At 41.9% G+C, this 22,287-nt stretch overlaps 1 protein-coding gene across 3 annotated transcripts in view; it reads left to right on the top strand.

Moving 5' to 3' along the window:
* The window catches only part of LOC114439030 (hybrid signal transduction histidine kinase B), a 33,066-nt gene that overhangs the window by 3,903 nt on the left and 6,876 nt on the right, over positions 1-22,287 (top strand). For 2 of the 3 annotated variants that reach the window (XM_028410744.1, XM_028410743.1), the window contains exons 2-7: positions 17,367-17,574; positions 19,153-19,207; positions 19,365-19,455; positions 19,561-20,000; positions 20,302-20,466; positions 21,222-21,380. In XM_028410744.1, coding sequence (XP_028266545.1) covers positions 17,447-17,574; positions 19,153-19,207; positions 19,365-19,455; positions 19,561-20,000; positions 20,302-20,466; positions 21,222-21,380 — 1,038 coding nt within the window. In that variant the 5' untranslated portion in view covers positions 17,367-17,446. The remainder of the gene's footprint in view (positions 1-17,366; positions 17,575-19,152; positions 19,208-19,364; positions 19,456-19,560; positions 20,001-20,301; positions 20,467-21,221; positions 21,381-22,287) is intronic. The other variant, XM_028410745.1, reaches the window with a different exon arrangement.

Below are 22,287 nucleotides of genomic sequence, written 5' to 3'. Positions count from 1 at the left end.
TGCAGATTGGCCAGTCAGCCAGACAGATGTGCCCTAGCCTGGACTTGGAGTGCAGCAGGGCTTCAAACTGGCCTGCCACCCAGCATTAGTGCCATGGATCTGTGACCAAACTGCTTTAGGCACCAAACCCTCTGCATAAAATGCTCTCAATTATTAATTCTGCTGGAAAGACAAAGAAGGAAAGAAAGAAAGGATGTTAACAAAGAAAGTTTTGAGTAGTTGTGATTTCCCCTTCTGTGCATGCAGTGATAAGCTGTAAATAAAGAATCACACTATTTACTGTGTCACACATCCGGAGTTTAGCAATCCACACATTAAAAAAAAACAATTCTGCAGAATCCTTCTGACTAATTGTTGAGTACATGGGAAGTTTAGCATCCTCTGTATGCAATAAATACATTTCAGAGTCAGCACGGATGGCAAGAGCTCGCCATTAGTGTAATTCACGAATATTGATTCATGTCTCAGCTGCATTACTGCATAATGTCCCTGAACACAGCCAAACAAGAGCACACACACAATAAATGGCAATGATTTACATAGTTATGCTGCTAGTAACTCCACAGAAGGTATATTTGTGATACAGTCATAACACACGAACGTGATATGATGCGACTGTTCTGAGCTGCGCAGCTTTATTAATGCATGGTAATGTCTGCGGCTGCCATTTTGCAGCTAATAATGTGAAGACAATATTATCTTGTGAAGCTTGAGGACATCTTCTAATAATCATTCACAATACATATTGTTTTGTGTTACAAGTGTATTTTTACTTTATAACTTACAGAGTGTGATGTTTGAATATGAAAGTGTTTTAAAATATCCATGTGTGTGCACCTCTTCAGTCATTTATCTCTGCCACTGTTACACTCTTTCTCTTTTGAAGCCAGTCTCGGTGCCAATCTGAGAGCTAAGCCTCAGGTTTTCTGAGGGTATATGTGAAGGCGTTTCAAAAAATGTTTCTAATCATTCTACTTTTTGTGCCTCAACAAAAATGAAAGTGCAGGATGACATATTGCTCAATTTGTACGTTGTACACAAAAAGTTTATTGTTAAGTTTTATTACAGTTGCAGCTTGGAAAGTGAATTAAAGTGCATTTTGTGCATTTTGATGGAGATAGTTGTGGCCAGAGGCATTATATTATCACATATTGAACACAGTAGCTTGACCTAATTGATCAGATGTTAGTGGACAAAGGTCACTGTGACCTCATGTCATGCCATTCTTATGAATACGATCATTATCTCTGGAAGATCTTGAAGAAATTCAAATTTAGCACAAAGATCTGAACTGATTTCTTAAGAGTAGGGCCACTTGGACCTCAGAAAACATGTTTTTGCCCACAAACATTTCAGGATATTTCAGTTTGAGCTCTTTTTGCAGTGCGCTGAGCTCTCGAGGAGAATGGCCAATATAACGAGTCAAAAAAGCAATTTCAGATGGATGTAATGACGATGGTAAATTTATTATTCTTAAACCTCTTATTGTATTTGTAATGTTAAGTGTGTAGTGTGCAAAGTTTAAGTAGAAGTTCTTGTTGGCCTGAGGATCTTTGACCTTGCTTAACCCTTTTCTCCACTCTGAATGCACAAATCTGCCACTGAGCTGTTCTGTGTTTAGAGACTTATTTAAAAAAAAAAAGCCTTACAGCTCCTGATAAAAAAGGAGATAGTTTTGTTTTTCATCGGTAAAGTTTGTCACTTCCTGTGGGTGGAGAAGTGTTTATACCAACAACAGTTTAATGTGCGCAAACAGGCGATCTTCTGGGTCTCATTAGCGGGTATGGGGATGCTCCTCTCTGACACTCCTTCTTTGTGTCTGTGCTATTAGATCGACATACTATAACATTTAGAAATGCCTGCTCTGGCTTTTTTTTAAAGGGGAAGTGTTGCATAACCACTTACTTATGTGCTGAGCTTTAAACCAGTGATTTGCTGGATGGGTGTGTTTCTTGAGATATCACTTGTCTGTCTCCTACAATCATGCAACAAACACGCATGCACTGCCTCTACTGCATCAGCACATTGAGATAATTCAATGATGTCATCATGTGCTAGAGTTGGATTAGAGTATGAACATCCTTTTGTCACCTCACAGACAAGGGCAGAATTATATAAAATGTGGGCTATAATTGATCCTGCTACCTTGGTAAATGTTAAATTGTCCTGATCTATGTGTTGGGCATGAATGTGTGCTATTATATGGTGATGAATTGATTATCAGTCACATACCAGGACTGAGCAGAGCAGACGGGGAATGTGGTGCATTTATGCAGCATGTGTTTGTGTGTGTTTCTGCACCTTCCTCAGCCATTTGTTTGTGCATATATATATATATTTACAGCCTTATTCGTAGCCCGATTGTTGCATTAATTTGTGCTATAAATGTCTCTTCCTGTTAAAAACGAAAAAGCGTGCACTGCACGGGGGCGACTTCACCTTTGCAACAGTAGCTGTTTATCGATTCTACTGACAGTTGCACAGGTGTTGCCGATGGAAGATCAGCCTCTGCACTTAAAGAACACGGTGACAGCGGGGAGTTCATGCTGACTGGTCTGTTTATTTATTCATTAAGAGTTTGCACCTCAGCTCTGCCTCAGAGGACTGGTTTCACCTGTTTCACCTCCTGAGGTTTGAGATAGCGGTAAATTTGGTATCAGATCTGTCTTCGGTGAGCAGGAGTGCACAGTAGCATTCACACAGATACGCTAGTCCTTGGCTTCTATATGAATGAGTGAGATTGTGGGGACAGTGAGAGCTAGAGGAAGAATGAAGGGTGGAGTCGAGGGCTCCGGGGACCATGGAAAGACAGATCCTATATTGATTGGTTTAGTAAGAGAATCCCCCAGCTTTTAGTGGTGCTGCTTAATAAGAGTGGCTTGTGGAAGGAGAGATCACATCATCTGAACTCCACTCCAAAAGCTGCCTTTTGGCTTCAAAATGAAGTTTACAGCAAAATAAAAACATAAACAAGTGATAGCTAATCCATTTAAATTATGGTTTTTGGTTCTTGACAACTGCCAGAATTCAGAAATATCTTTTTTCACTAGTCCTAAAGGAGTAGTTTGAGTGTTCAAGAGGATAATGTTTATGATAAATAAAGTCTTGTCACAGTGTATGTGATCCACCCAAAACCAAAGCCCACACAGCCAAATGTGTGCACCTACCTTTCACATAGTACATAGCAGGATCACACAATATAAAAGCTTCGCATTGTGGAGCGAGTTTGTGAGCTTGTCGCAGCATGGATGGTGTGGTTTTTTTGCACTGATACTTTTTTGAGGCATGCACCTTATCTGTCTATCTTGGTGTAAAGTCAAGAGCCTGGCTTCACAGAAGAGCTATTTCAGGAGGCAGCAGATTGTGTTAAGCGAGGAAGTGAAGTGACACAACTGGGGTTAAGATTTCTTGGCGTCTGAAAACCTTGACAATGTCTTTATTTAGTGCGTTGCTCCCCTGACGCTGGCTTCACCTAGCTATGCTATCAGATAATAGTGTAGCTTGCGGAAGAATGGTGTAATTGTCTTTTTATGTTTTAATGTAAAATGACATTTGTAGTCATGGAGGCTGTTTTCTCTATATTTGGGTCATTTTAACTAGAAGGAAATGCACATTTTTGTCAATACTTTGTGTGTGTGTATTATTGAGAACAGGGCTGGAACTATTTTGGGCTGTTTTTGATGCTTTAATTTTATTATTTATGTATTCACCTCCACATGAAAGAAAACTGAAGTCCCTAGTGGTCTTATTCTCTCTCACACACTTTTCTTCTGTTTTCATGCAACACAAATCCATATTTATTAAGCAATTTTGCCACCATTTTTATCAACACTCATCACTAGTTTTTGCATGTTGCACAAAAGGGATCCATACACAGACAATACAATGTGTACGTGCATGTAGTTTGATGTGTTTGGACATGCTTGATAAAGGCACCTGCTGTTTGTTCGCTTCATTCACTCATCTGGTCGATAGTAAGCTGGGTCTGTCAGCGTGGTAGCTGTCATGAAATCTATGCTAACCCAATTAACCCAACCGTGCACTAACCCAATTAGCAGAACCCCTGCTCTATATTAACCCACCTCACACTGGTACACACATTCATCTTGCCAACATCAAAGATGCAAGGCCAGCAGGTCAGACAGAGAAATCATCCACTCTTTATCATTCGCATCTTCAATATTACAGTGATGTCATGATGATCTTTGTTCATTTTCTATATGATTAAGGAGTTTTTACTGTTATTTGCTGTGCAGTGGATTTATCTTTAAAACATTTTTATTTATTTTTCACCAAACTTTAATTTGATGGGATAGAAGAAGGAGGAGTTTTTTTCTGATAAAGGATAGGTCAAGGTCAGTCCACCTGTGCTGTATAAGGGGGTTCAGCTGAAATTACAGCTGAAAAGCTGCACATGCTCTGGACCAGCTTCTCCATTGCTAGGACTAGAGCTTCAGTTCAGTGGATTTAAAAAATAAATAAATTGGGGATGACATTTGTCCATCTGTGGGTTTTGATCATCACATGTTGGTGAGGTTCAAACTTTACAAACATGATCACCTTACTCATTTCTGATGACTGACCACTTAGTTTCGCTGTTTAAATATACAGGACAAAATAGCAAGTGAGGATTAAACCTAAATCTAAGAATATACAAACTGAATAGATGCTATATTATGTTAACAAATTTAATTTAGTGGCCTGATGTTGCTCTATGTGTTGTCAGATCGGGATAAAGTATATGGCTACGTGTGCATAAATAAATAATCAGTTAGTGTGATATATTATCTGTAAAGCTACTACTGGAATAATATAGAATCTCAATAAGGCTGGGTTTCTGTGTGTTTCAGTACATTTACTAAAGACAATAAACTATTTGTGAACTGATCATGGGAATCTTTCTGTCAATCAGAAGCAGCAAGTTGTAGTGAGCAGAGGTGTGAGACAGGAGCATCACATAGCGTGCAAGTCCAACCACAGTAAAAGGCCATTGTTAACATGACATAAGACAAAGATATTCCAACTAACAGTTATAAGGGTTTCAGCTCACATATCAATTTCAGCGCTGCAGTCGGCATTTCAGCTAGATAAAATTAGTCATCTGTGACTTTTCTACAGTGTCAGAGGCTGTGGGTAGTGTAAGAGATGAGCAGGCGTAGTAACTTGGCAGCAGCTGTGCCAGAGTGGAGGTGTAAGGTAGGTGGCCTTGGACAAGACATGTAAAGAAAGGCAGCATGACTCACCTAGAGAAGAGCCTGCATACTTCCATTGATGAGCAGGCCACAGAGTTCTCTCTCTCTCCTGTCTCCTCTCCATCTGTGTTGTTATGTAGTGTAGTTGGAGAGAATAGGAGAGTGATGGGAAACATGCATGTAGGTTAACGTTTCAGGATTCACCTGGGGTAATGGTTTTTCCGTAAGCCGCCATTGTTGAGACTGACCTGGCTTTTAAGACTGAATCAAATCGATGGCTTCTCCGTCTGAGGCTGGGAGGAGAAGGGGAGCCTCTCTCTGTCTGCACAGCTATGATAACACTGCTCAATGGGCACTAACCACCTTTCAAATGGAAATGGAGTATCCAGTGAATTAGACACAGTCATGTGGATGGTAGTACAGAGCTGTGAATGGGAGATGGTAGCACGACGGTTGAGGGTGTGTCATGCTCAGACTTTGTCATGCAGGAGCTCAGCTTTTTACTAAACACTTGAGGTTTATGCTGCAATTTTCTTTAGCCTTTGATTAAACACGCACCCCTAAAAACTGAAATTGTGTTGCATTGGAGGCTTGTAAGACTGAATGCAAGCTTGCAAGTGTGGAGGGTGACTCACCCAAAACCACGGGGGCGTGTGCTACAGACAGTATGCTAACTTACAGTACACTCATCACAGTGGCAGTTCGTTCCTTCCTGTGTCTACCCAATCTTTTTCTCTCTCTCCATATCTCTACTTACCACCTCCATCTCTCTCTCTCTCTCTCTCTCTGTGTTCCTCATTAGCTCTTCTGCAAACACACATGCACAACCAGTCTAAGGGGGTGGATTCATGAAGTGCTGACATAGAAAGTGTGTGCTGTGATCAGGTTGAGTACTGGCTCAATCCTGTAAAACCCCCAGGGAATAGTTTAAAATAAATCACTCATAGATACTGCCTGTCCTAAAGATTAAAGTGGAGGAAGTGTGTGTGCTTACGTATGTGTGTGTGTGCTTACGTGTGTGTGTGAAAGATCTCTCCAGATAAGACATTTAGGTTCGTCTGTGCGTCTCTGAATGTACTGACTGTAAACGCAGCCTTTGTGAGTGTTTCAGATAAAGGTGATGGGTGGGTGTGCTGTTGTTAATGGCTGCATGGAAGTGTTGACATGTGTAACTGCTCCAATTGGCTCGTCAGAGTTGTCCTCAGGGAAATAAGGGCAGCAGCACAGCAAGCAGAGGCTGCCACTGGTAAAGAGTTATGTGTCTGTCCTTTATGTGCGCTTGTTTTGAGTCAAAGCTTGCTATGTTGAGATGTGTGTAAGAAACGGGCAGATAAAACAATTCATGTTAATGTATATATGTGCATAAATCTCCACATGATTGTGATGTGCATGGAAATGTCTTTCTTTCCTTGTGTAATGGGCCTGTGCATATATACAGACGTAAGGTCTGCGTGTGCAGTGTTCAGGATGTCCAAGGACTTCATATGGTGTCAGTGGTGATAAATGGACTCTCAGAGCAGCACTCAGCAGCCGTTTGTAGACTCACAGCTGCAAGCACGGCCTGTACACTTCACTGTGTAAAGCTCTGTGGGCATCCTAACAATGTACCAATATGATGTTGTGGCCAGTTCACCTTATTCACATGTCTTTTAAAGTTTTTTATGTTAAAACGGTGAGGTATATAGGATGGGTTTATATCTATGATAGCCTGTCCTCAGATGCTCAGATGTGAATTACACCTGTGGTCAAGCCTTAACCTAGTTGATGTGTCAGAGGTTTAACTTAAACCTGCTGCAGTTTATTCAGGTTCAGGAGGCTGAAAAGGTTCAAACTGGAAACTGTAAGATGTCATGCAATATTAGTGCAATAGTATACATATTCTGGTTTTAAGATACAAACGTATTCTTAATGTGGTTTTATTGCTGGAAATATATCAGTCTCTTGCATCAGAAAATGTGTGCACAACATCACTTGTGTAATGTATGATATCTCACTTGAGGAACAGTGTGTAACAATGTAGTTTGATGTGTGGTTTTGACATCATGTTTCATTACTCTACTAGTTACTCATACGCACTCAACTGTTTTATTTTTGCATTTCGACAAGTTGTCATATCTGCCAATCTCACATCATCAGGTGTGTGGGTTGCCAACATCACAACCCATAACTATGGGCCAGTTCACATTGACTGCTCTGTAATTATGACTGGAAGGGGCTTAGCTGTGTTTGTTGTGAGTTTTACATGGTGGCTGGCTGGTTGATCTGTGCACTGCCAAAATATCCCAGTTTGTATGGCCTGTACGAAGCCTGTCCACACACATATGCCCCCATATGTGTATTCATTTCACTGCAGTATAGAAATGTGAACAACATTACACAAAATGCAAACCACGGTGCACATAGTTAACTTACAAGTGAAAGTTTAGCTGCTAAACTTGTACTTGTTTTGACAGCCCTGTTAAGTTTAGATTAAAGACGGGTATCGGGTACAGACTGAAAATGTTAGGCTCTCGTCACTGCAGGAGCAAACTGCACAGGGTGTTTAAAAAGCCCCTTTGTGCAGAAAGGTTGAACACCCTGATAGCTGAGTTTCAGTTTTGCTGGTAATTCAAAAAGTCTTTTTCTTTGTAACTGTTGATTGAGCTAGAGAGGATTGGAAGGTGCGCAGTTGGCTTAGAGAGAAGATAAGGGAACTAATTCCTTGCCTCTTCTCCCTCTGCTCTTTGATCCTCTGTGATTGCCATGTTTATAACAGTTCATTTTCCTTTTCTCCTCTTGCCTCTTTCCTCTCCTACTGTGTTGTGCGGCATGTCAGCAGTTCATCTTCTGTTGGAGGTCTTCTCACACATGACACACACCCTCACACTCAAAGACAGACATGGCGAGTGAAACACACACACACACACAAACACATTCAGAGCAAGACACACCCGCCTCCATCCTTCCAGAGGTAAAGTGAGTGCACCAGCATCTGCGATGAATAATTGAGTTATCTAGCTCCGTGCAGAAATAGCAATCTCCCCACATAAGTGTGAAAACATCGCTTGCCACCCGAGACCTGGAAACTAGTGCTGCCATGTGGGTCTGCACATGCATATGTGTGTGCTTCTGTTTGCATTCATGCTTGTGTGAAATTTGTTAGGTTTTGTATTGAAACATTTTGCAGGGGGTGTAATCCTAAGTCATTCAATGTCACACTGTGATGTTTGCGAAACTGACACAACAATCACAATGTTTGTGACACAAAGTAGGCCCCCCTGTGTGTGTCACATCTTTTTTTCCATTGGGCTGAGATGGAATTGTGATTCCTCTGGGCTCCCATAGACAATGTCACTTTGTGACTGTTTTTAAGCCTATCTTGAACAAGAGAAGCATTTTGATCACAAAACAGCAGCAAAAGTCTGCTCTAGCTTAAAATGCCTCTGGTGTGTTAAGAGTTGGGGTTTATATTATCCCTGACAGAGTCCATTTCTACACTTACACACTTAATTACTGACATTATAATTGGTGTCAACATGGTGACCACTGGGCTCCGTCCTACTTTTGGAGAAGAGGTGCCATATCCGGTGAATATGGTAAATATGACATAAGATGAGTTCAAACACACATTCCTGGATCCCCGCCATCACCACAGTGGACTTGCCCTGGTTAAAGAGCACTTCTCTAGTCAGCTGTCTACACTGAATTCCTCCTGTAGCTGCTTTTTAGAGATCAGTGTAGCGGGCTTCTGTAATAATGTAGTCCACCAGCAACTTTTCTTTCGCCATCAGACCTCACAGATTTTTAGAGCTGGGTGTTCCTACTGTTCTGTGGTTGGAAGTAGTGGACACATTAATCATTTAGAGAAAGTCTCCAAGAATTTACCTCAAAAATGTCAAGACTTTGTTAACGTGGTGCGGGAAATGCACTTCTCATAGTGTAATAAAGTCCATTTATCTAGATTTTACACACAAATGCATTTATGCAGTAATAGTACAGAATTTTGAGGCATAAAAACACATCTGAACATAAATTGTCAATGTGTCAGACCTATTTGAACCTGTTTTCACAGACCTATTTTTACCGTTGCGGTGACAGCATCTCTAGAGATAATCGTAGCTGTTTAATTCCTCATAACTAGTGTTATCGCTGGAGCTTAAGCATTCCGTCTGTCTCGGTAAGCACTGACCTGATGTAAATCAGCTACGAGGCCTGGCATATAGTCTCTATGTGAGTGACTCCCAGGAGCCCTGTGAAACAATCTGAATGGTGACATGACAAAGCTGAGGAAAGCAGAATCACAGCAAACTGACAAATAAGGCCAAATCTGACAGGCGCATCCTCAGAGCAGCTTCGCAGCTTGACAGATCCTACAGCAGAGGAGCCAGCGCCCGCTGCAGCAGCATCATTCATTAATGCTATTTCATAACACTACAGTAAAGATGATCACATAGTTGGAATAAGCGTCAAATGAAGAACTCTGCATTCAGTCGGTGTGTACAGAATTAGTATAAAGTAGGTTAAATAGTGAGGTTAGGTGTCCACAGGACAAAAAAAATCCTGTTAGTCCTCTGTGTGTTGCTGGGTTGGGGGTAGACACAACCAGCTGTTAGGTCTAAAAGCTCAGAGCTCCGTTATGGGGAGACAGTGGCAGATTAAACAGCAATCCTACTGATCCAGCCCACACACTATCCCTCCGCTCCCCCTCCCCCTCATTCACACATTCATCACTGAAGAGGTGCTGCTACGTTTGACCACCTTATATGCTGCTTCGCTGTAAATGTTAAAGAGGTCTGGTCCGCGTGACAGCCCGCTGCCATAATAGGCAACAAACCTGGAAAGAGGCCGAGGATGAGATGGAGACCGGCTGGAAGCGTGGGGTTAAATCTGGGGCATGCTGTCACAGGTTGGACAGCTTCAACAGCTGCCATCGTGGACAGGGATGATCCTGATGTTATTAAGACATTTGAGATAGTAAAAGATGGACAGTAGAATTTGCTATGAAAAAATAAAAAATGGCGGTGCCCGGTGTCGTCATGCACATCATGAAAGTGCTTTGACAGCGTGCTTGCACGAGCATTTATAGTGTAGCGCGTGAGACTAAGGTTTAGCAACAGTGTGCAGTCTGGTTCCAGGCTAGAAGAAGCAAGCTTCATGCCCCTGGTCTTTGCTACCCCTGTGTTTTCTACAGGGTTAAGAGTCTTTAGCGTGGAAATCGTCATTAATCTCCTCTGTGCAGACAAGTCAGACAGAGGAGGGAATATCAAAACATGTATGGAGCGAAGTCTCCCTGGATCATTTGAAATCCTGTTTGGATGTTTCACCACATTGCAGCTAAGATATTGAGCCATTCCTGCTTCTGCTTTTCTGCATCTGTCTCACCCATTCTTTTGTTCAGATGTTTTTTCTCCCTCTCCCTCTCTCTCTCTTTTTCTGTCGTTCTTTTATTTTCTTACTGTGACTTCTTTTCCTTTAGTCTGCCTGTCTCTCTCTCGCTTCTCGTCTTTTTGGTGCCAGCTGGGGGATTGGGAGGGTTCCTCCAAATTGGCACACAAATGAATAATGCATCTAAAGCAAAGGCAGAGAACTGGGGTTGGATATATCTGTCTGTCAGTCTCTTTTTCTGTATCACAGCTATGTAGGGAGTTTTACTGATACCTCTGAAGCCAAAAAAAAGACCCAGCTTCCCATTTACTTCTCTTTCTGTTAATAACTCATTTATTCTTAGTTAAATTATGAAGTTGCATGGTGGCAAAGCACTGTGGGTAGGTCCACACACTGATACATAGTCTAAAAGATTCTTGGATTTTAGAAGTTTGTCAACCAGGCTATGTAACATACATCCATAATGCATGCATGGTATTTTGATTTTGTTTGATTTTCTGTCGCTGTATGCATGAGTGTTTCTGTGTGTGTATGTGTGTATTTCTTACTATTCCCATACTGCAGCGTTAAAAAGCAAACTGCACTCATGAGCATAAGCTCATAGTCGAACCATCATTAAAGTAATGAGCAGGAAGTTAGCATTGAAGTCAACCGTAAACAGAACGATAGAGAAGGAGAGTGAGGGAGAGAGAGATCCCTAATCCCATAAGGATAAATCTTAAATCCTGAATGTTGCTTCTGACTCATTTTGGTTAATTAAGTCGAGTCAAGTGAGAGTAAAATAGGGTCTTGCCTTCCCTGAGTCTGTTGGATCAGCACTACTGTATTTGCGGCTTATGAAGTCTCTCACTGGAACTGTCCTCTGTGCACTCGGAAAGCTGGGACAGAACAAATGGTATCTAGTCTCTTCCTCCTGTTTTTTATTAGCTTCATCTGCAGAGCCTCTTTTGTACATGGAAAATCGTGCACACACTTCCTGTCAGGTCTTACATTTACATACATATCAAGAGTAAATGCCCCATTCAGCATTAGGTTTCAGGCTATGTACGCTAACAGTTTCATTTATCACTATCTATCCTTTAGCCCCCATTTAATGTGGATGGTATTTGTTCTGCAGATCCTGCACTCAGCAGTTAAAACACACACACACACACACAGACATCCTCCCAAAACTCAAAGCAACAAAGAATTCTGTTGAACAACCTTTTGGGATTTTCTTTGTTGTATTATGGTGGAAAGATTTCGCCATGCGACAAAGGATGAGGCAAACAACTGAAATGTCAAAATCCTGTGTAACTCTAAAAATAAAACAACACAAAGGTTGCCAGTTGAGGACATCATAGGCGCTCATTGGGGTGTGGAACAGATAAAACAAACACTTCTTTATACCCAACAGCAACCCAGAGTAGAGCTGCCAACTGTCCTCTGCTGAGAATACGGGAGAGTGGATTTTGTAAATGTTTATATATTTAACATTTTTTGAACAAGTGCCATTAAGATTACTCATCTTTTTTCTGCTGCATATCATTATTACAGACATACATGTTGCAGCAGGGGTCTTTAAATAAGTAAAAATCTCATCTTAATCACATAAGTTCACACACATTCAGTCATAATAGCCTGTAATTCATTTGCAGAATGGGTAAAGATTTTTTATTTAAAAAATCCACTCACTATTCTCAGCAGAGGACAGCTGGCAGCCCTATTTGGTTAGCTCTTGGGCATAAAGAACTTATCTCACAACTGATTGAGCACCTACTGTATGATATCCTCAACTGATGTGGAAAATGTAGCACAACCTTTACAGTTGTTTCTGGACATCATAGGGCGTCTTGATGAAAACTTTTGGCCGCTATGACAAAGATCACAAGTACTGCAATGCAGAATGATTGTATTTATAGTTCCGCTGTTATGATGTGACCTTACACTTGTCACTTAATACCTAGGCTCATTAAGAGAGATGTTGCCAAAAGCTTTTAACAGACTTTAAATCATATTTGGTCTTGCTTATGAGATTAGAGCATTAGTTCAGGACAGATAGCTCAGCAGGTTATGTTCACTTGATCTGTTATGTGACAGGTCACTTTGGGATAGGCATTACATTGCAAACTGAATTTCCAAGTTCCCGTGTGAGGTCTTAGTCCTGTGTGTGGGTGTGTGTGTGCAGAGATAGGCATTGCAGCCGATGGCAAATATTTCAGAGGGTTAATCTGCACACCCTGACTGTCTCTCTGCCTTCCTTCCTCTCTCTCTGTCTTTCTACTTGCCCGTCTCCCCATCGCTCAGTGTTGTTATGCACGCTGCAGCGGTGTCCCGTGGGGCTGGAGATTGCCATGGACATGATGTGATTTCTCATCTCCTCTCAGTTGTAATGTGCAGTACTACAAGCCACTGATGAACTTGCTTCACAATGTTGGGAAAACAGGTTGTCCTCTAGCCTCCCGTCTTTCTGTCTTTCTTACTTTGTATCATATATTTCCTTCATACCCTGATTATGTGTGCATTGATGATTGATTTCCAGTTGGCATGACTGAAAGAGCTGGAGGTGGAGAGTGAAGGAGAGCAATCTGTTTTGTTGATTGAAGTTTACACGTCGGTGCAGAGGAGGTGATATAACTCAAATATTTCATACCATCTAATGAAGACTGTTGGCCTATAACTGATGTGATGGTTTACTGAGCTTCACACAGACACACACACCCTCAGACCTCTGTGGTTCGCCCCATTGTGGCTGCTGATAATAATCACTTAGATTTGTCCTAATGTGATGACAGAGATTGAAAGCTGTGCTCAGGACTGTGGCAGGGTCATATCAGCCTTGTGAATGTCTGCCTACAATTATGAAAATTGGTGGATGTTGGATTTGTTGATCCAATATGAAGAGAGTGGGAAAGACTTTTTCTTTTTTTCTGGAACCTTTATAAGATAAGTGCATGCAGCTACAGTAGCTTTAGGACAGAACCCAGATGAGTGTGAAAGCTGCTTTGGTAAGTCATAAGTTGAGAAAATAATAATTACTCTGGAAGTGTCACTAAACTATGCTACAGAACAATCTACAAACTGGTGGTGTTCCAGATGTCCACAAAACACAAGTTTTAACATTAGGTTTATGAACTTGAAGCATAAATAAGTCAGACAACAGAATCTGAACCTATCAGCTGTGTTATAAAGCTATGTTAAACAGCTGTACAGAGGTCGACACAGTTGCATTTGGGTTCGAACATTCCTGCTGGCTGGGGACTGTGTGGGTATTCTGGTACCATTTACATTACAAAGACATGAGTGTAAGTTTAAACAGTAATTCTACATCAGGCGTAAGTGTGAATGTTTGTTGGTGTCCAGTGATGGACTGCAATGCAACCTGTACTTGGGTTTCTACACATTAAGGCATAAGGTACTCTCCACCCGATGTGACCCTCTACAGGATACAGTAAGTTAACTCCTGGTAAAAACAACTGTGAGGAGATACAAAGTAATTTGATTACATGGTATCGATCTCAATTCACATTCTTTACTCCATCAGTCTCCTTTACTGTACACACCTGTTTCATGGAGCTTGTCAATCAGTTGTGTAGTGTAATTGTTTTATGGTATGACAATAGCCTTATACAGCCACACAGATTCATTTACTTTTGGATGACTGTGTGGGATCACCTGTGAAATGCTGAGGTTAACTTTAATATACTTTACAAACACTCATTCTCCACAAAGCCGCCCAGTTTGTGCTTTGTACAGCATTTGGCTCTGAGCTATTCTGCTCTTTCAGTAAAAGCTACAAGACACTGAAGCAACATCAGCTCTCAAGTACTGAAAGCATTAACATTTTATAGCTCATGATGCAATCCAAAATGTAAATAGAAATGTAAATGTCATCCCAGAAACACTAACTGAATCAGGTTACGCTTATTTTTAAACCTTTAAAAAAAACATGTCCTACTTTTTAAAGAAGTGCTATGATCCAAGAGATCCTGGTGAGATGCTTTCATAGCCATATACATTGTTTGGTAATTCATTTAAATATGTACTTAAACAGATAAGACACAAAATTTGTTTAGAAAATCAATTCTTGTATTACAGTACAGTAAGAAATCTGCAGTCCTCCTCCTGTTAGGGTGTTAGTCTCTAGAACACACATGAAAAAAGTGGCTGATTTTTTTGCAAGTATTTTAAGCAACGGAAAGTAGCATCTATAATTAGCTTGAGAAGATATTGCAAAATAACAGGAGTGCCAAGTCTGCTAGACACCATTTGTACATCAAGAGCACGTCAGTTTGACTTTTTTTTCCTCTCTTTTTTTTTTTTCGCATGAAATTTGCAAGACAAAAATCTAGCACTTCAGGCTGCTGTGTGTTTGTGTGTGTTTTGAAGTATATCGTGTGATCTCAGAGACACACAGAGGAAACCTTCCACCCTGTGGTTGTGCTGCACTGCTGCATCCTGCTTGCTGCTCTGCCGCTTCTGCTGCTTGCATCCGCCCCTTTGCAACTCTAACTTTGACCTCATTATCATTCTGAGTATTAGTAAATGCACCCTTCATCAGCATCATCGTCATCATGATCATCATTATCATCATTATCATCATAAGAGCCACCACCAGAAGCAAGCATCAATAGGGCTATCACCAATATTGTCATCATTCTCAATATGCTGTTATTATCACTGTCATCAGTTGCTCGTAATGTTCTGAAATGAAGACAGATGCTGGAATAATATTCTTACACCCTGACTGTGTCACTGTCGAACATGCTGCAGGGGCGTCGTGCGCTGTGCAGTAACTGCCTCCCCTCCTCCTGAGTCTTGTTCACCACTTGTGAGCTTTACATACTGTTAAGTGTCCTGCTAGACATGTGCTCCCATCTTGTGTTGTGTTCACTGGCAGTTCAGAAACGCACCCGTTGTGTGTGTTTCTCCTCTGAATATTTCAGAAGGGGGCTGACAAAATGCAGGCAGAAACAGACCGCTGATGACCTCCTTCTCATTGCCTCCTTTTCGCTCTCTCTCTCGCTCTCTGTCTCTGTTCACCCCTCCTTGCGCTCATCACACATTCTCCCAGGCTTCCCCGCTATTTCTCTCACTGTCTTCATCTTCCTTGTCTCATCACCCTCTTTTTTCTCTTTCCTCCCCCTCTGTTTATCACACCCTCCCCTCCTCGTTCCTCCTCCGTGTTTTAAGTCTGCTCCCCTTTCTCTGCCTTTCCCCGTCTTCCTCTTACATCTTCTCCCACCTTTCTCTCCTTTCATCCCACTCATTTGCTCCTGTGTCTGATCACCTTTCCCTTACCCTTCCCTTTCATTCACTGTCTCCCTCTCCCTTTTCCTGATGCACTCTGCCTGCATGCCTGCCTGCCTGTCTGTCTGTTCCATAAAGGGCTGTCTGAGGCCTCTGCTCTGCTAATTCATTCGCTGTGCATCGCCTCACATATCTGCAGGATCAGGCAGACAGACAGGGAGAGAGAGAGAGAGGAGGAGAGGAGATCTGGAGGAAGAGAGAGGGAGAGGGACCAGGAAAAGAGGACATGGAGGGAAAAAAAGAGATGCAGTTTTATCTCCAAGAAACAGAAAGCCGGAGCCAGATCCTGTGGTGTTATATTCCAGAATGTCTCTCACACACAACATATACTATACAGATGTAAACAGCTTGCATGACCTCCTTCTGCACACTGCTTGCTTTTGTTAGTTGTGCATCACTAATGTTCATTTTTGTTCTAATCAAATAATTAAACCACATTGTTGCCATTGTTTCTGTATCTGGGGGAATGCAGGAGCATATGTAGTGGGTGCCTCTGGGCACAGTGCAGGGCAGTGAGGGCAGGTATTGACAACTGTTCATGCTTTCAAATATCCTGTGCTCATAACTTAGTACCAAGTAAGCAAGCTTGGCTCATTTTGGAGGCTGGGTGCACCAGATATTTATAAGCATGTATTTAAATTTTAGGTCAACTTACCGTATTCAAGTTTGTATGTAGCGATTAGTTGTTCTTTCATATTTTTTTATTCACTCTGATGACTGACTTCTAGCTGACTGACAATTAGTACTCTAAAATATGACAAATTTAGACTTAATAGCAAGCTGACTTTACATTTCAAAATATGAATGCAATAAACAGTAATAGTAATATTCATTAAATTCATGAATCAGTAAAGGTTTTATACTATTTATTCTGTTGCATGAACTGTGCAAAAATCTCCACATAAAATAATTTGTGTCTGACATAAATAACATGGAGGTTTTTTCAGTGGCGTGGGGGTTGTGGTGGATCTCTTTACCCTGATGTGTAAGAAAAGGGAGCGATATGTAATAGTCCAACAATGACTACAGTATGTACCACAAACAAAAAATAAAAAAATCTTGTTTTCAGAGTTTACGCTACTTCTGATTGCAGAGTAGGAAAAAGTTCTGCAGCACTGACTCTGGACCCTCCGTCAGTGAGGCTACTACTCATGGGAGGCTCAGTTGGTTTTTCCTTTTCGACTAACACAAGAATCTCTCTGGCTAGTCAAAGGAATGTTACGGTATCATTTGATCTTTTTTTAACAGCAAAAATAAAGAGTGTGATGAAACCTTTTTTGGCGTGCTCATACTGGCTGCTTTGCAAGGTGTTCTATTTTCTGTGCATTATTCTCATGAGTCAAAAATAGAAACTGATATGTCAGAAAGAGACAGTGACAAAAAGCCAGAGGCAAAGCGAGCACGCACACACACACACCATTCCTCGCCTCGCGCTATGCAGCATTTCTTCACTATCTTCTTATCTCACATGTCACTCATATGTTGTATCTCCTCTTTCTTCCCTCTCCTGTATCTTTGCAGGTTTTCCTGAGCAGACTGTCTGAGCGGCAGAGTTTGAGCTTGAGTGAAAGTGAGGGAGTGAGCTAGTCTGAGTGGGTGTCATGGAAGACCGTGAAGAAAAAAATCCAGAGGACTCTTACAAAAACCTGCTGCTCTTGGGAGCCATCGCAGCAGCGTCTGCCTTTGTGGTCACCATCCTCATAGTCCTTGTCTGTGTTGGCTGCCAAAGGTAAGATGCTTACATGGCTTGAACTGTGGAAAAACAAATAAGGTGCAGAATGATATCAAAAAACAGCAGTCAGAGTTTTATCATCACTGCTGCCAGCTTTCCATGCCCTCCCAGATGACTCTCATCACCCACTCCTCCTTTTATGTGTCTCTACTTCTTCTGAACTCTTCTCCTCCCTTCTTTCTCTTCCCTCCATCCCTTCTCTCCGTCTCTTTTATCCCCTGCTCTGTGCAGAGTGGCAGTAATGAATGTTAATGGCTGTGCGTGTCAGATCAGATGAAATGATGTTTACAGGACACTGAGGAGACAGGCCAAAGACAGAGCAGCCTCACGTCACCCTGCTTGAGCAAAAACTCCTCAGCAGGCAAAAGCAATGGGACGCCCTGCGGTTTAAAAAAGGATCAGACTCTGAGCCAGGCAAGAGCAGTAGAACAGCCTATGTCCTTTTTTATTTTTTTCAGAACCATTGGGGACCAATCAGAGGCTGCACTGTGGCTTTGTTGCCATGGGATACACAGATAAGGATGTAGAGAAATGTCAAACCAGCTTATGTCATGGAAATAAAACTGCTGTATTGTTAAAATCGAAAGAATAATATATAAGCTTCCCATTTGATGTAGCTAATGTTCAGAGGCTGAGTGCCACAAACCCTACAGTTATCGATTTCTGTCTATTGATTTAAAAATGCACCACTGCTCTGTTCTTCTTCAATTCTGAGTTACAGTAGATACTTTCTGTGAGCTGATGCTTCAAATGACTAAAATAATTGTCACCATTCTCTACGAGTTTGTGTAATTTTTACCTCAACCCCCCCTCCTGTGCTGCGTTATGAAAATCTCCAAGGGGAGCTCTCTTCAGCTTCTCATGGTCCCCTTGGGCTATGACGGCCATATGTTTGTGCAAAAACATACTAGAGAAAGCAATATCGAGCTCCACTAACTTGGATCAGACACAACTGACCGTGGCGCCTTTTTAAGTTCAGATATTTTTCAAAAACAGCCTGCTTAATTAAATGTTTCTGCTCCTGTTTGCAAAGCACAAATGCTCTTTATTGATATGTAGAATTCTGCAGCACCGCAGTAAGATCTCACTTATTATGTGACGCAGTTCCTCACCCTCCCAAGTGAGAAGAAAAGAGATACAGGTAGAACAGTTCTCACACTCACACCTTCACAGAGGAGCTTTTGTCTTCTTGCTTCATCTTCTCACTCTCTCACCATATCAACTGTCTCCTGGCTACACGCACCACCAGGGATCTACAACATGGTGTAACACCTCTCTATTTGTTTCACAAGACTCATACCAGAAGTGAAATTGCAAAAGACAACAATTAGGCTGAAGCAAACTATAGCAGAATAGCGGTTTGCTCTTGAATGGGAAAAAAAGTACTGAAGGTCATCCTCCACATCAGGCAAAAAGTCTGAGTCACTGTTTGACAGGGCTCTTGTTGTCAACCAAGGACTTCTATGCCCTAACCACAGTTGTATGCTGATGGTATCTTTCTGCTCTGCGTCTGTGTATGTTCTCTTTCTGTCCACTGGCTTCTGTTGACCTTCCTCCACTTTGATGTCGTGTCAGAAAAAGCAAGAGCAAGCACCCCCCAGCTGGAGAGAAAGGGACATCTGTAAATATGGTAAGACATGCTTCATTTTACTCTCTTTCTCTTACGTCCCTCCCTCCCTGTCTCCACCTATTACTTCTCTTGTTCGTAGCCATTTGTCTGCACAGAAGAAGCTGCATATGTTTGGATGTTTTGTGCCTGCATTGACAAGTTCATATATGTGTGACAGCAGGGTACACTTCGACATCCGAAACTCAACTCCATGAGTAAATCTGACACCAGGTTGCATGAGATCAATCGCTTTCCCTGCAATGGAAACTGTAAGTGATGACTAACTGTTTCAATGTGACAATAACTGATGTATCACCCTGAGCTGTTACTCTATTTCAGTCTGCTTTCCTCCTCCTCCTCCTCTCTCTATGCAGCTGTTAGTAAAAGCCGTCCAGCCAGTATGGACCTCCTGCTCCTGCACAGCCGCCGTTCCCAGACAGACCTGAGGCCTTCCCATGGACGCCAGCTCCCACAAATCCCCACCAGTCCTCAGGGATCTGGCCAGGGGGGAGGTGGAGGAGGAGGAGGAGGAGGAGGAGGAGGCGGAGGAGTAGGGGAATCGGGAGGAGATGGGGTAGTTGGAGGAGGAGAGGCTAGGGACCACACCTACACTGAGGTGGGCCTGCGCAATAACCCCACCCCTACCCACTACCTGGATGATGGCCTGTATGAAAGCGTAGGTGTCCGGGAAGGTGACACAGCCCCTAAGGCACCGTCAGCGCCACCAACCACTTCAGCTAATACTCCAGCTACAGTGAGGGCTGCTCAGAGTCCTTCAGCTCATACCAATGGAGGCCGTAATGGAAATGGGAATGTAAGTGCTCACACATAGCAAACCATGGAATTGATTGTCGCTCATACAGCCTGTTTCAACCCTATACTATAGATCTTGTTATTATAAGGACAGTTGTACACTGATTCAGCCCACAGGATAGAATACACAGTACTAACAACAACTGCTAGATAGATATGTTGTTGGGGTATGTTCTGTTAGGGCTTTCCAAGTGAGGACTACAACTGATTGAATGACATTGGCAGGACCTTGTGCTGAGTGCTTTGCATCACTGACTTTTGGATTTGTGACAGTAATGTTTGTTTTGTTTCTGGTCGCGCAGGGTGGCAGAGGGAATGGCAGAGGAAATGGTACCATTAATGGACCAATGTCAGGAAGAGGTAATGGGGCGAGTGGGGTCAACAGGTCCCCTCTGTCTTCTGTCAACTCCCTGGCCATTCAAGATCCATCTGCTGCAGAGTATGCTTCTATACGGAAGTTCAGAAAGGTGATTGATACACACACATATATATACTCACATATTAAAAATCCAAGATATTCTGCCGCTTTTTTCATAATGACCATTTAGTGACCTGTCGGCAGCACCCTTTTCTTTTATTGAGTGTATAGTAACACATACGTGCTTGGCCGAACATTCTGACTATTGATTCCTTCAGTTCCAGTTGTTTAAGGTTGCTCTGCAATGATATTGTATGTTTTGTGTGTTGAACCAAAATCAGCATATATACACATTTCTTATACTCCACACGAAGTACAATCACAATGAAGTTGAATTTGAACGTTCAAAGCAACTGACTCTAGGTCCATATTTTTTAGAGATAGAAGTGCTGGAACTGACAAAGAACTAATTAGCCTTCAGGCAAAAGTAACTGTGAAGGGTTTGTAGATACTCTTATAAATATTTCTAAAGAACCGTGTGGGCGTGTTACCTTGAGGAGAGAAGTCAAGCCTTCAAAGTACACAAAGTAATGTAAAAAGCCTTCATCTGGCTCTGAATAATAAAACACAGCAACCTCAATAAAGACAAAGTTCACCTCTAAAACTACACTACACCATACAGCATTCCATATTTGTTCTTAAAAATTTGAAAAGGTCAGATAATATCAATGCAATGCTAACAGCTCTAGTAGTCATTTTACATGCCATGAGAAGGTCAAAACACTTTTTGTCAATTTTGTGGCATTTTGTTTACTCTGTTTGACGGGAAGCATTGACTATAATATTGTAATTGGTGATTCAAAGGTTGACAAGGTAAACAGGAAGGAAAATAACGGGGCCGACAGCCAGTCAGACCAATCGAGTGTGAGTGATTCACCTTCTGCTGCTCCTCCTCCTCTACACCGCAGTCAGGAGTTTCCACGTAAACCACTGGAGCCATTTAACCTGCACTCCTTCCCAAAGGTACAGAAACCATTGAGTCAACACGCAGAACTTCTCCTAACTGTGAGTCTGTCTATCGACCACCAGAGGGCACTGTCCACAAACAAACATCTCTCTATGGTCAGACTTTCTTATTCTGCAAAAAACAGAGAAAACCTGACATAAAATGATGGTTTTGTCACATAAGGACTTCACTGTACCTGCTGGATGTGTCTAACAGAAAAGAAGTTTACTTAGATCACATATATGTATTTATTTTTTTTACATCTGTCATGTAGGCTTATGTGTGTGTTTGGACGAGTATAAAATGGAAAACAGTATTTTTTTTTAAAGAGACTGATGAAGTTTGTTTTGTCTCAGCTGTGGATGTCAGCCTTTAGTTGACCTGCTCTTCCAATCTGTGTATGCCTAATCCTTAATAGTGTGTGTTGATGTTTATGTACATGTTCATGTGTGTGTGTTTCTTCCCTTTGCGCTGTGCTGCACAGCACGGTATTAGACTAAAGAGTGGAAGGGTGGATTATGTAAGAGCTTGGCAGGCTGCCCAGCTGCCTGTGTATCTGTGTGTGTGTGTGTGTGTGTGTGTGTGTGTGTGTGTGCGTGTGTGTGTGTGTGTGTTTTCATGTTGAATTTATCAGCAAGTCTATCTAGAAAGAGCTAACAGGTAGCCAGCAGCCAGAGTGGGAATAATAATTGTTCACATATTGAAGTCATTTACTGTGTTCCGGCTTCTATTACTCACTCTTACAGCACAGGAGGAACGTATAAAAGTTTAATCATCCTTGGTCGCATGTGCACACACTACTACATGTTTTCTAATTGGTTACTAATTGGATTTGAGGACCAGCAGTGATAAAAAAAAAAAAAACGCAACAGCAGCTACTTGTTCAGTTACTGTTTCAGTATGTATTAGACACCCGTGCCCCTT

The sequence above is a fragment of the Parambassis ranga genome, chromosome 7 (assembly GCF_900634625.1).
Source record: "Parambassis ranga chromosome 7, fParRan2.1, whole genome shotgun sequence".
Lineage (NCBI taxonomy): Eukaryota > Metazoa > Chordata > Actinopteri > Ambassidae > Parambassis > Parambassis ranga.
Note: the sequence above shows the minus strand (reverse complement) of the source record. Positions and strands in the feature narration are given on the sequence as shown.